The sequence below is a fragment of the Engraulis encrasicolus genome, chromosome 18, assembly GCF_034702125.1.
Source record: "Engraulis encrasicolus isolate BLACKSEA-1 chromosome 18, IST_EnEncr_1.0, whole genome shotgun sequence".
Taxonomy (NCBI): domain Eukaryota; kingdom Metazoa; phylum Chordata; class Actinopteri; order Clupeiformes; family Engraulidae; genus Engraulis; species Engraulis encrasicolus.
The window spans coordinates 52096317-52108163 of NC_085874.1; the positions used below are offsets into that span (position 1 = coordinate 52096317).

Genomic DNA, 11847 nt, shown 5'->3' on the forward strand with positions numbered 1-11847 from the left:
TCTTGAAAGAAAAAAACGAAGTGAATTACAAAATAATATGGTACTGTATATCCTCGTAGACTAAGGTCTTGGCTTTTCAGAAATGCACAAGGCCAATCTCCCCATTTTTTTTTCAGAAATCAGGTTTTTCTCCGATCATACCTTGTTTTTTGTCAACACCGTCAGACACAATTAAAAGCAATAAAAAGTGTATTGATTTGGTTGCATATGTATATGGAGTTTTTAAGTGATTGTGTGTGTTTTTTGGTTCACACATATGCCTTTAAATGTTGAAAATTCACTTTCATTCTATTTTAATACTGCTTCATGTGTTCTAATTTAAAAATATGTGCTGTCAGACAATGCTTACTTAATGCCTAAATAGATCAAACAATTTTTTGTAATTTCACAAATATTTGTGTAGGCTTAAATTTGCTATTACTTTGATAATTCCACAACTCCAAAGGAAAATTTTGTAAGGACATTCATTTAAAATGTCCAAATCTTCTTCTTACGGTGGTGACTTAAGATCTGACGGTGGTGACAGTAATCTGAAGATGGTGAAAGTGACTTAATTATTACCTACATTTAGCTAAATAAATAGCCCTCTCAAGTCAATGACATCTAGCATAAACACTTTATTTTTGTGTGTGCACAGTATGTTTGTGCATGTGTTTTTCTTCATTTGTTAGATACTCTAGGAAGTAGGCCTAGATTATTGAAAATGTGGCATAAACAGGTTTTAAGTTGTTCAAATCCAAAATATAGAGGTGTATTATCATATATGAAGGTCTTGGCTGTGCAGTGAATGTATTGGCCAAGCTCCCCATGTTTTACATTTTTTATAAAATGGGCTCTTTCTTCGTTTTGTCACCAGCGTCAGACAGAATTAGAAGTAAAAAAAAATGTTGTATTTAAGTGAATTACTTTTACAATTCAACATAATTGTAGATACTTATTGGAAGCATATTCTTAAAGCTGGTCAAAAACATGTAAAACACATGCTTTTTTGTGAACTACATCAGATGTCACCACCGTCAGGTTTTGTGACAAAAAACCCTCCAAATGCACCTCAGTGGAGGCTGGAGTATAAGTTTGGGTCACAATTATTACTAACATGTCTGGTAATGTTTCATTAACCAGCACAATTTAGTAAAATATGGAACAAGATGATGAGCGGAACAAAATCTGACGGTGGTGACATCTGACGGTGTGAGACAAAAAAGCACTCTTTTACATATTATGCATTTTTTGCTCACATTAGCCACTTCGTTTTCACTCTGTTTCTTAGGGGCTTCATGCCGCTTCTGAAATAGTATATATAATTAACATTAATGTAACATCATACTATTAAAACCCCCGACGTTGTTGACAGTTTATGGTTGGGACAGTACCAGTGTCCAAACAAATTAACAAATAGAGGAGAAATGAGTATACTTACAGGAGCTTCAGTGATGGTGAAGTATTCACTAGAGCTAAAGGTTTGAAAAGGAGTTCTAAGTATTGACTATGACCTTGTGCATACCTGATTTTATTGTCTTTTTTAAAAAATCTGACGGTGGTGACTAATATGCTGGACACACTTTGAGCAATCAGAAAATAGTAGTAAATATTGCTTTACACGCACTATGTGCATATCTGCAGAACCACTTCAATATGGACTTTCACATCATGGTGATATTATTCAATAATATCAGTGATTTTTACATTTTAAGTCAATTGAAATGATGATGTCTGTCCTTGGGACAGCTGTTTTTACAGGGTGTGGGCAGGTTTATAGCCATGAAAAGTAATAAAATGACACTTAAATATTTCAAACGACTGTACATTTGTGTAACAGACCCCTGGGTCTTTACCTGGATTCATTTTGTTCATGAAAATGTGGTTTATTTTCAACAGAATTGGCAGTTTATTGCTGAGACATGTTTTAGCCGCTTTCTCAAGAATCAGTGATATATTACTGTTTTTGTTCTAATCCGTCTATCTGCCTCAGGCATTAGTTGCCATTTTGAGTCTAAATGTCACATCCATAACGCTGGAATTGCCCCTCTCTCTCTCATCTACATGTATCTGCCTCTCTCTCTCCTGATCTCTCCTGATCTCTCTCCCTCTCCTGATCTCTCCTGATCTCTCTCCCTCTCCTGATCTGTCCATCAGGCGTCGGCGTTACCGTATCCGTGCGAGCAGCACCAGTGATGCGGATCTCCTTGACAACCTGACCCAGCTGATGCAGGAGCGAGGGGGCGGGGGAGGGGGCATTCCCATTGGCTCCCACTACAGAAGCCACACCTCCTCCTCCCTGCAGCGCTCTCTTAGCTCCTCCCCTTCTCGCCACGAGACGCACGGGGATGGAGGAGCGGGGCCCTTCCTGGGTCGTAGCCAATCACCCTCCAGCTTCTCCGGGTCGCCGCCCCCTCTCCGCGCGGCCGAGCTGAGGGCCTATCACGCGGGGTCGGGGTACTGCCCCAAGGGCAGGCTGGGTAGCCCCGACGGGAAAGTCACAACCACCAAACTGAGCAGGTGAACAGCCAAACACCCAATCAGAAACAGGGAGGAACAGTCAACCACCAATCAGAGAAGAGTAGTAGGGACTAAGATGTGTTGTATGATGGGTAGTGATATGGGAGATGTGAGAACTGTGCTGACACCTAAGCCGAGTTTCCCAACACAACTCGAGAGATCAGCAGTGCATTCCTCGAAAGCATCGTTGCTAACTACGTTAGCAACTCACTTCGATGCAATGCAAGTTCCCATTGGCACACTACGAAGTTGCTAACTGGTTAGCAACAATGCTTTCGAGAAACTGGGTCGTGGGTTGGATAAAAGCTTGAAAGAACCTGGTGATGATGATGATGATGATGATGATGATGATGATGGCAGCATCAAGGATGAGGAAATGATGAAGATGAAGATGACACTGGTACAAAACTAGTCGGTTGCCTTTTCAAACTCCTTCCAAGCACGTCTTGTACAAACCCCAACTCCGATGAAGTTGGGACGTTTGGTAAACAGTGAATAAAATCAAAATGCTATCATTTTCAAAACATTCAATCTATTCATTAGATGGAGAATAGTGAAGACAACATATTAAGTGTTAAAACCGAGAAAAAATATTGTTTTGGGGGACATATGTACTCATTTCTAATTTGATAAATCCAACACGTCTCAAAAGAGTTGGGACGGGGACAATAAATGGCAGCAAATGTCGAGGAAGACTAAAAACAAAACAAAAGACAACAATTAACAGTTAAATACATTAACCGATGAGATGATTTTATATAAAAAACAGTGTTAATTCCTATCTTGGACATGATTTCACCAGCTTAAATGGTGGGTGTATTCCTTGTCATGTTTTGCAATGTTTTCCTTTCTGTAGTGCTTACAGTGTGACAGGTCTTGAACAAAAAAACCAAACCATTGTATCACCTGCTGGTACTTATGATGGAGCCAAACTGTTAAAACATAGTAGAGAATGCAATTTGGCCTTACTATGTGGCAATAATTGAAGATCTCCCTTCAAAATATAATGCATGAGTGGCTTTTCATGCTGTTTAAAACCCAGTTATACCATTCAGCACTGTATTTAACTCTACAGATGAGTGAGAACATCTTAACCAATGCACTACTGCACCCGCATGCCATCATGGAGGCTGACTTTTGAAGCTAGCACTAACACAAGTTGGATGGTCCATTTTTACTGCAGCACAGGATGTGCAATGCTCTATTATTGTCAAAAAGAATGGACTTCTACAACTTCTGCTGACTTCTGTAAGCAAAGGACAGTTTCCCATGTCTTCTGGGTCTATTTCAAGTGAGCTCATGTGCTTAGGAGAATGTTACACACCTGTATCATTTTCATGCATTAAGCATTCTTAATATGGTAAATTTTCAATAGCTCTAGCACTCCAGGAATTAGAGTGAGACTACAGCCAATATATATTTCATGATGTCATGAACCTATACAATGATTTTTATTAACAAAAAATATGTCTTATATACACTCAATCGTGGTAAATGAAAGGGAATTCAAAAATGTATGTAATAACTATGGTAATTATTCCCTTTGCATCTTTAATTCTGAGTGACTCAGCCTCTCTGTGATGATCTTATACCTGGACACCTATATTGTCCGTCAGTACAATTCATTTTGAAATGTTCTTCTTTGTTGTTTTATCTTATTTGGATGTTTACTAAATTTCACTGATCCCCGTCCCAACTCTTTTGAGACGTGTTGGATTTATCAAATTAGAAATGAGTACATATGTCCCCCAAAACAATATTTTTCCTCTGTTTTAAACACTTAATATGTTGTCTTTTCACTATTCTCCATCTAATGAATAGATTGAATGTTTTGAAAATGATAGCATTTTGATTTTATTCACTGTTTACCAAACGTCCCAACTTCATCGGAGTTGGGGTTTGTATGTCTTCTACCGAAGTTGGAGACATCTTATGTGCCATTCTTGTTGTTTTTCTATTATTATTCATTATTATTTATTATATATTTTTTAATTTGCCCCTCATCAAACATTTCATTTCATTTCATTGTTCCTTTAATGAGGTGAAAAGTTGCACGTCATTCGGTTGCCAAAACTGTAGAGTTTAACACCATTCTATGGTTTGCCAACTCAATGCCAAATCACAACTCTTATTTTGTTATTTTTTCGTCTTTGTAGATCATTCTTTTTTTTTTTGAATGTGTCCTTTATTTCACCACTGTTGTTCATTTTGTTGAAGTCAAAATATAATTTATTTTTCTTATGAGAAGAGTTCTTTTTCTATTTTCAGTGACTGGCGTTATCTGCCAGTGTGGATGAGAACTGGTCATCCGGTGACAGCCGCAGTGAGCAGTTTAGTAAGCAGCCACGTGCCTACACTACACAGCTGCTTCAGGAGTAAATCAGGGGTCCGTATCTCGAAAGCGTCTTTGCTAACGACGGTAGCAACGTACTTCGTAAGAGCGACTCAACTCTCTCTCGACAGCGACGCTCACCACTAAATCCAAGGGAACGGTAAAACGGTCTTATGACCGTCTTAGCAACGACAACGACAAGAGTCGAGAAACGGGCCCCAGATTAAGTTAAAAGCCAGGCTCCTCTATTAGATGATTTACCTCTTAACTTAACCTGTTTTACTCCTGAACCAGCTTTGCAGTATACAAAGGCCCCACGTGTGGTGGAATCGAGCATGTGTATATATATGTATTTAAGGGAATGTATGTATGTACTGTAAACAGTTATCCTATACTAGAATGTATTTATTTATTTATTTATTATGGAAATGTGTGTCACGGTACTTGACAGCAAAGCTACAAAAATTAACAATAATACATTTTAAAAAGTGAACTGACGACAGTGTTTGGCGGGACGTTTGACCTTGCACTGGCTGACAGCAAGCAGTCACAGTAGCCTCTTCCAAAAACCAACGACAAAAAAACTGAAGTGTCTTCTCCATTCTGCTTGCAGTACTGACTCCCCTGGCATTGTACTGACTTTTAGTAAGAAACCAAAACAAAATGGGGGAGGAAGAAATAGGAGAAAAAAGGAGAAATGTGGCACTGTAACTAAGATTTTTGAGAACTCTCTCTTTACCTATCCTAGTACAGTCAGTAGCTTCACGTAGTCGATCAGATATCTTTCATCATCTTTCAGTAGCGGTTAAACAACACTAACATAAGGCGTACAGTAGAGTCTTCACTGGGGAAGTCTCACACTGCTGCTCTTTTGGTGCCATTGACAACATGCAGTTTGTTAGGTAGCTGACGAGTAGGCACATCATCCATCCGCTGGTCTAGTCTAGTGTTTCTCAACTGGGGTGCCGGGGCACCCTAGGGTGCCGCAGGCCCCCTTCAGGGGTGCCGCGGAAATGTGGCTGATAAATAAATTATGTAATATAATACATATTTGTCTAAATTAATAAAGTATTGCTTAGTCAGTGGAATCTTTCATCTGCCATTTACTCACAATAAAGTAAATTTAGGTCGCCCCAAGCTGCAACTTCGAACGTAGGTTGTGTGAGGTCTCCAAATGTGTTACTTTTCTAAGCTTTTGTGGTATCCGATGCGATGCCATGTTATGGCTTGTTGGTTTGGAGTGCCTTGAAATTTTTCATGAATTTAGAAGGTGCCTCGCCTATAAAAAGGTTGAGAAACACTGGTCTAGTCTAGTCACAGAAATGTAGAACGCTTAACACTAGAGTTTGTAGCATCTCATTAAATTACATTTGAAATTTGGAAAACACTAAAAGGTGTAGTTCTCGGCTGTACCTTCACATAACTTGATATAATAGTTCACAAAGGAAGAGAAGTCTTTTTTCTTCTTCTTCTTTTGTCTTGGAAGATATAAATACTGTACATTTTGTCAATAGGTCACACGCTCACTTCACTCTTACTCAAACCACTCATGCTTCTCCACATCTTGTCAGGAATATACGTCATTAACTAAAGGGATATGGCAGTTGGTGTAGGACCTCTATTGGTCTACTCCACTGCAGGGACGCCGACAAAGGGGTCACTTGTCCCGGGCCCAGGGATAGAGGGGGCCCAGAATTGGATCCTCATTACTTCGTATGTATTGGGTTTGGGGCCCTTTCATGTGTCTTTGTCCCGGGCCCAGCCAAAGCTTTCATCAACCCTGTTCCACTGTACAGGATCTCCATGGTAACGGCCCATCCCGGTAGCATTCTAAACATGTACCCTTTTAATCAGAGTTGTATAAAGTAGAAATAGAAGTACTCTTACAGGTGTAATTACAACACTAGTGGTACGATATTACATGGTTTCAATTTTGTAATATCGTACCACAAGTGAAGCTACATCTGTAAGAGTACTTCTACTTCTATTTCATAACTCTGCTTTTAATGTGACTTTTCATTCAGTTGCTGACAACGGTTCTTTTGTTCCCTTCTCTTTTCTTTTTCTTTTTTCTTTCTGTTTTGGAGTAATCATGCGGAGAAGCAGCATTTGAAATGTTGGAATGTAAATTGTGAAAAGGGAAAACAAACAGTGCATGACTGTGATTGTATATACAGTAAAGTCGCCGTGCTCATTTGCTTTTCTATTCATTTATACATCAGCAATGTACTGTATATTGTCTGTAAAAAAATCAATCTTGTTTATTTTTTAAAAAATAAACTCTTCATGAACTTAACCAAAGTAAACAAATATGTTTTAATGAAATTGCATCGAGGCAAATTCCTTTACTGTTTGTACTGAAAGCTGTTGAACAAAGCATTCATACACAGCCATCTCTTTGTGCATCACATGGTGAAATATTTATTTTTTTAAAAAGCTGAACACTTAACATTGAGTGTAAAAAAGCAAGACAGGCAAAATACAGTCAGGCCAAAAGTACTGTAAATATAGTTTCTGATCTCCCGAAAAACCAGGAACTCCACCCACTTTGTTGGACAACAGTCAATCAGTAGGAAACCAAGGGAGGCAGGTCAACCATGCCGTTTGGGAAATGTTAACTGTTATGCTCTTAGTCAGACCAAGTCTTGAAGAGATTTGAAAGTGGATGATGATCAGAGCTACAGTAGACAACCCTAGTATACAGTCCAACTCTGGTTGGCAAGCTGCTGGGTGTTCTCCCTACAGCTAACTAATTCATTAAACACTGATAAACTCCTACAGAGCTTGCCATCTCCCTGAAACCTTTACAGTGGAACGTCTCCACAGATGTACAATGTTTGACTGCTAGGAATTGACCTAGACACGTGCAGGTATAACTGCTTAGGGATGTGGACGTCGGTCTGGGTTCAGCTCTATGTTCCCACGGTCCATTGGTCCCACGCCTTATTCCTGCTGCTCCATGTTCCCACATTTCTAAGAAATTATTCACATATAGGCCCTATGTTCCACAACTCCATGTTCCCACAATTCCGAGTAAACTAAGAGAACGTGCCTTTCTCCCCGCCATGGAACATATGGCCTAAATGTTAATTAATTCTTAGAAATGTGGGAACATGGAGCAGCAGGAATATGCTGTGGGAACATAGACACGCCCCCGTGGGCAGCAGTGACCTACAGCAATACTGACAGCAACCAGTGGAAACCCCACATCTAAAGCCTACAGCAATACTGACAGCAACCAGTGGAAACCCCACATCTAAAGCCTACAGCAATACTGACAGCAACCAGTGGAAACCCCACATCTAAAGCCAGGACCTGACGGGTATACTAAGAAGCTGGGTCAGTAGGAAACCAGGTTAGGTTATCTAATAGAAGAGCCTGGAGTCATTTGAAAATGAGGACTCTGGGCTCTTCTATTAGAGGATTTACCTCTTAAAGGGACACTGTGCAGGAAATGGTCAAAAAAGGTACTGCAACTATGCTGCTCATTGAAACTGGGCTGCCTATTGCCAAATTTGATCTTTACATGAAAGTTTACTAAGTAATAAAGAAATATTTTCTAGTCTGGTCCAAGTACAGTCATTTTTGCAGCTAAAAATGGCTATTTTTGGAAATTCAAAATGGCGGACCATGGAGAAGATCCCCCTTTTCATGTATGAAAAGTGCAATTTTTCCAGTCATAATGAATATTTAGAATTTGATGGTGGTGGTAAGTATTCCTGAAAAAGGTAACATTAGTGAATGGGCAGCATGAATTCTGGAAATAAACAACTAAAAATCTCACACAGTGTCCCTTTAACCCGGGTTACTCCTGAAGCAGCTTGTTAGTATACCCTCTGGTCCTGCTACTCCTGAAGCAGCTTGTTAGTATACCCTCTGGTCCTGCAGCTTGTTAGTATACCCTCTGGTCCTGCTGCTTTCTAGACAAGCGATTGCAGAGGGGGATGATCCGACTAGAATAGGGGGGCGGACTGTCGGGGTTGTCACAGGAGTTCTAGAATAGCGGCGCGGACTGTCGGGGTTGTCACAGGAGTTCTAGAATAGCGGCGCGGACTGTCGGGGGTCGTCTGGCAGGACGCTGATGGAGTCCTCCGCTTTCCCACACAGCATGCACAGCATCGTGTATTCCTACAAGGAAGGAAAACATAAATAAACAGTGTCAACCAAAGATATTTTACATTCCACCATTTAAACACTAGTAGATGTGGAAAAGACAAATGTCAATCTTTGAATAGTAACACCAACAACTGCAACGACTGGTCATGGGCAGGGCTCTAAATTAACACCAGCAAACCCGCCAAATCGGCTCTAAATTAACACCCGAGACCAGCCAAATGCTGGTGATACGTCAGTTTGGATAGTAGAAAATAAAGCTCACTAGCCACTTTGACCCATTGGTGAATAGTGAGTGTGTGTTTGGCTACTAAGATGAACATCTATTATCTATTTTGGCTGGTGATTAAAAAAGGTAATTTAGAGCACGGGTTAGGGGTTTCAGTCATGGGTAAGCGGTTAGGGCATCAGACTTGTAGCTGAAAAGTTACCGGTTGGTGGGGAGTAATTAACCAGTGCTCTCCCCCATCCCCCTCCATGACTGAGGCACCCTGAGCATGGTACCGTCCCGCTGCACTGCTCCCTCGGGGCGCCATTGGGGGCTGCACCCTTGCACAGGAGAGGCATACATGTAATTTTGTTGTGTGCAGTGTGCACTTGTGTGCTGTGAAGTGCTGCTGAGTCCCAATGACAATGGAAGTTGGAGTTTCCCAGGTGGGTTTTCACCTCTGTTTTATCCAGCCCCGGATATATTTTTTAATGTTACGCAGCTTCACATGAAATATGACATCTTTTGTAAAGGAATTGTAGAAATCAAATTTGCAATACAATTAAGTTAAAATTAAGGGGTTCTAGTGAAGGTGGGGTCTGTTGTAAATGTGGCCACCTTCAATAAAGGCCTAAAGTGCAGGGGGGAAATCCTGGTTTGTGTTCATAGTACAGCCCCTGGAGGACTTTCACGGCCCTTGGAAGAATATGAAGTGGCCCCTCAAATGAAACAGGTTACCCACCACACCCCTGATATAGAGGATGAAGTAGAAGAAAACATAGAGGATGGCCATTGAGGGTGTTGCATGCAGGATGTCTGCAGTGAAATGAGCATGGCAACAGAACGACAACTTTCCATGAAGTGGGCCGTTCTAAGATCATGCAGAAAGGTCAATACATTACCTGGTAGTCGTCTACGACTGAGAAGGTGTATTCGTGTCGAGCTATGACGTGGTCGCAGTTTTTACACGCATCTGTCAAAACAAACAATAACAACAGTTCAGTTCAGATGACAGTCAGTCATAAAACTAAGTCTGAAAACTGCATTATAATGATGCTCACAAGTGCCAGATATAGCTCTGTCCGTTACCAATCATATATGTGGAAACATTGGTATGGCTGCCTTTTAAGACCGTCATGACATAGTTTGTATATGCTTTGGCATCATCGCTGTTTTTTTTTGTTTTTTTTTTATTATTATTATTTCTTCTTTTTCCTGCACATTTTATTTCTATGTATATGTTGTGTGTCTGCCTATTGGGCCCTGAGCCTGTAATAAAGTTTATATATAGTATATGGCGTGAAACTACCAGTCATGATACTACTCTGCTACTTGTAGTGTAGGCCCCTACATGCAAAGGTGTAGATTTGGCTTGGGAAGTGGCTGGGACATTAAAGTTGTCTGGTGTCGTGCTCAAGATAGACTGCCCCGCTGTAACTCTGGACTACAGAGAGTTAGCTATACCAAATTCACTGTACATACACCTGGCACCCTCCACTAGCATCCTATAAATTTCTCTGAGTATTGCCCTTTGCAATCCTGACTTACAGGGGGCAGTCACATTCTTGCAACCGCTTAGTTACAGGGCGTTGCAAGATGTGACTGCCCCCTGTAAGTCAGGATTGCAATAGGCAATACTGACCAAAATTTCTGGGGTGACAGTGGAGGGTGCCAGTCTGTGTATATACAGTGAATTTGAAACACTGACCCTCTGTAGTCCAGAGTTACAGGGGGGCAGTCCATGAAGTCAGTCGTTTTCTGGCAGGCAGACACCTCCAGGCATGCTATTTTTGCATTATATCTGTGAACAAGGGTGGGACAAGCTAGGTTCATGTCAAAAGTGGTATGGACATGTCCCCACTATCCACACCTAAAATTACACCCATCGCCTACTACGTGCTACTGTAAGTATCACAGTTTAATACTCACGTGTATACGTGACAATTTCTTCTCCATCCTCATCCACTGTGGTATTGCTGTTTATCATAACGAAGTCCCTCTGGTGACAGTTGGCACAGCCCACGTAGTTCATGAGGTAGGATCCGTTCTCAAGACAAGTATTTCCCTTTAAAATATCAAGACACACACCACACCAGAGTCCTTTATTTATTTCTCTCCAGTCCACGGGTCATTCTGCACCACATACTGCATACGTTTTGAGATGTCTACAACCCGAGGTTGAAAATGCACAAGTTCTAGCTAATGTTTGCTAACTAGCTGCTGAGTCTGATGTTGCTCACAGCACACGATACATCTTCATTCAATGCACTTCACAATACACTACTTACCCTGTCGGGATACTGTTTCTGAACACAGCCTGTGCACATGCTTTCAGATAAACCAGGGTCGTCACAAACTGTTCTTACAATGATACTGGCAGACCACCCACCCAACTACGCTACAGCCAAGCTGCTCCACACACCAAAATAAATTCTTCACTTCCGCATTTCCATGCTTGGGTGTGAGCAGTGCAGTTCGTAGATCTGTAGATGATCTGCTTGCTGCCTGCCTCTGAAATCTAGGCGCAGAAATATAATATCGTGCCGCTGTCAGTGTTGCCAGATTACGCAATTGGGGTATTTAGGATGGTCATTTAGATGCGGGTAAAAATGGTTTTTCTTAATATATACGGTATATAGCCATAGAAATCAATAGAATTTTGTTCAAATTGGGCGCGATTTCGTGCTTCTAGGCG

General features: G+C 40.9%; 2 protein-coding genes across 2 annotated transcripts in view; one reads left to right on the forward strand and one right to left on the reverse strand.

Moving 5' to 3' along the window:
- Positions 1–2943, forward strand: part of ttbk2b (tau tubulin kinase 2b) — a 48628-nt gene extending 45685 nt beyond the window's left edge. The window contains exon 17 of the mRNA XM_063222244.1: positions 2137–2943. Within this exon, the coding sequence (XP_063078314.1) occupies positions 2137–2503 (367 nt within the window). The 3' untranslated portion in view covers positions 2504–2943. The remainder of the gene's footprint in view (positions 1–2136) is intronic.
- Positions 2944–8720: 5777 nt separating this feature from the next.
- On the reverse strand, positions 8721–11626 carry churc1 (churchill domain containing 1). Its single transcript, XM_063222587.1, has 4 exons — positions 11441–11626; positions 11082–11217; positions 10055–10125; positions 8721–8959 (listed from the first exon to the last, which is right to left on the reverse strand). Exons 1-4 carry the CDS (start codon positions 11477–11479, stop codon positions 8867–8869), a joined length of 339 nt encoding a protein of 112 aa, XP_063078657.1. The 5' UTR covers positions 11480–11626; the 3' UTR covers positions 8721–8866.
- Positions 11627–11847: the final 221 nt, after the last annotated feature.

Bases quoted from the DNA above. Each gene is read 5' to 3' on its own strand.
- churc1 (XM_063222587.1), bottom strand. From the start codon at position 11,479: ATGTGCACAGGCTGTGTTCAGAAACAGTATCCCGACAGG. The intron at 10,126-11,081 runs GTGAGTATTAAA...TTGTTTTGACAG, and splicing joins AGAAATTGTCACGTATACAC to ATGCGTGTAAAAACTGCGAC. The intron at 8,960-10,054 runs GTAATGTATTGA...CCTTCCTTGTAG, and splicing joins CAGTCGTAGACGACTACCAG to GAATACACGATGCTGTGCAT.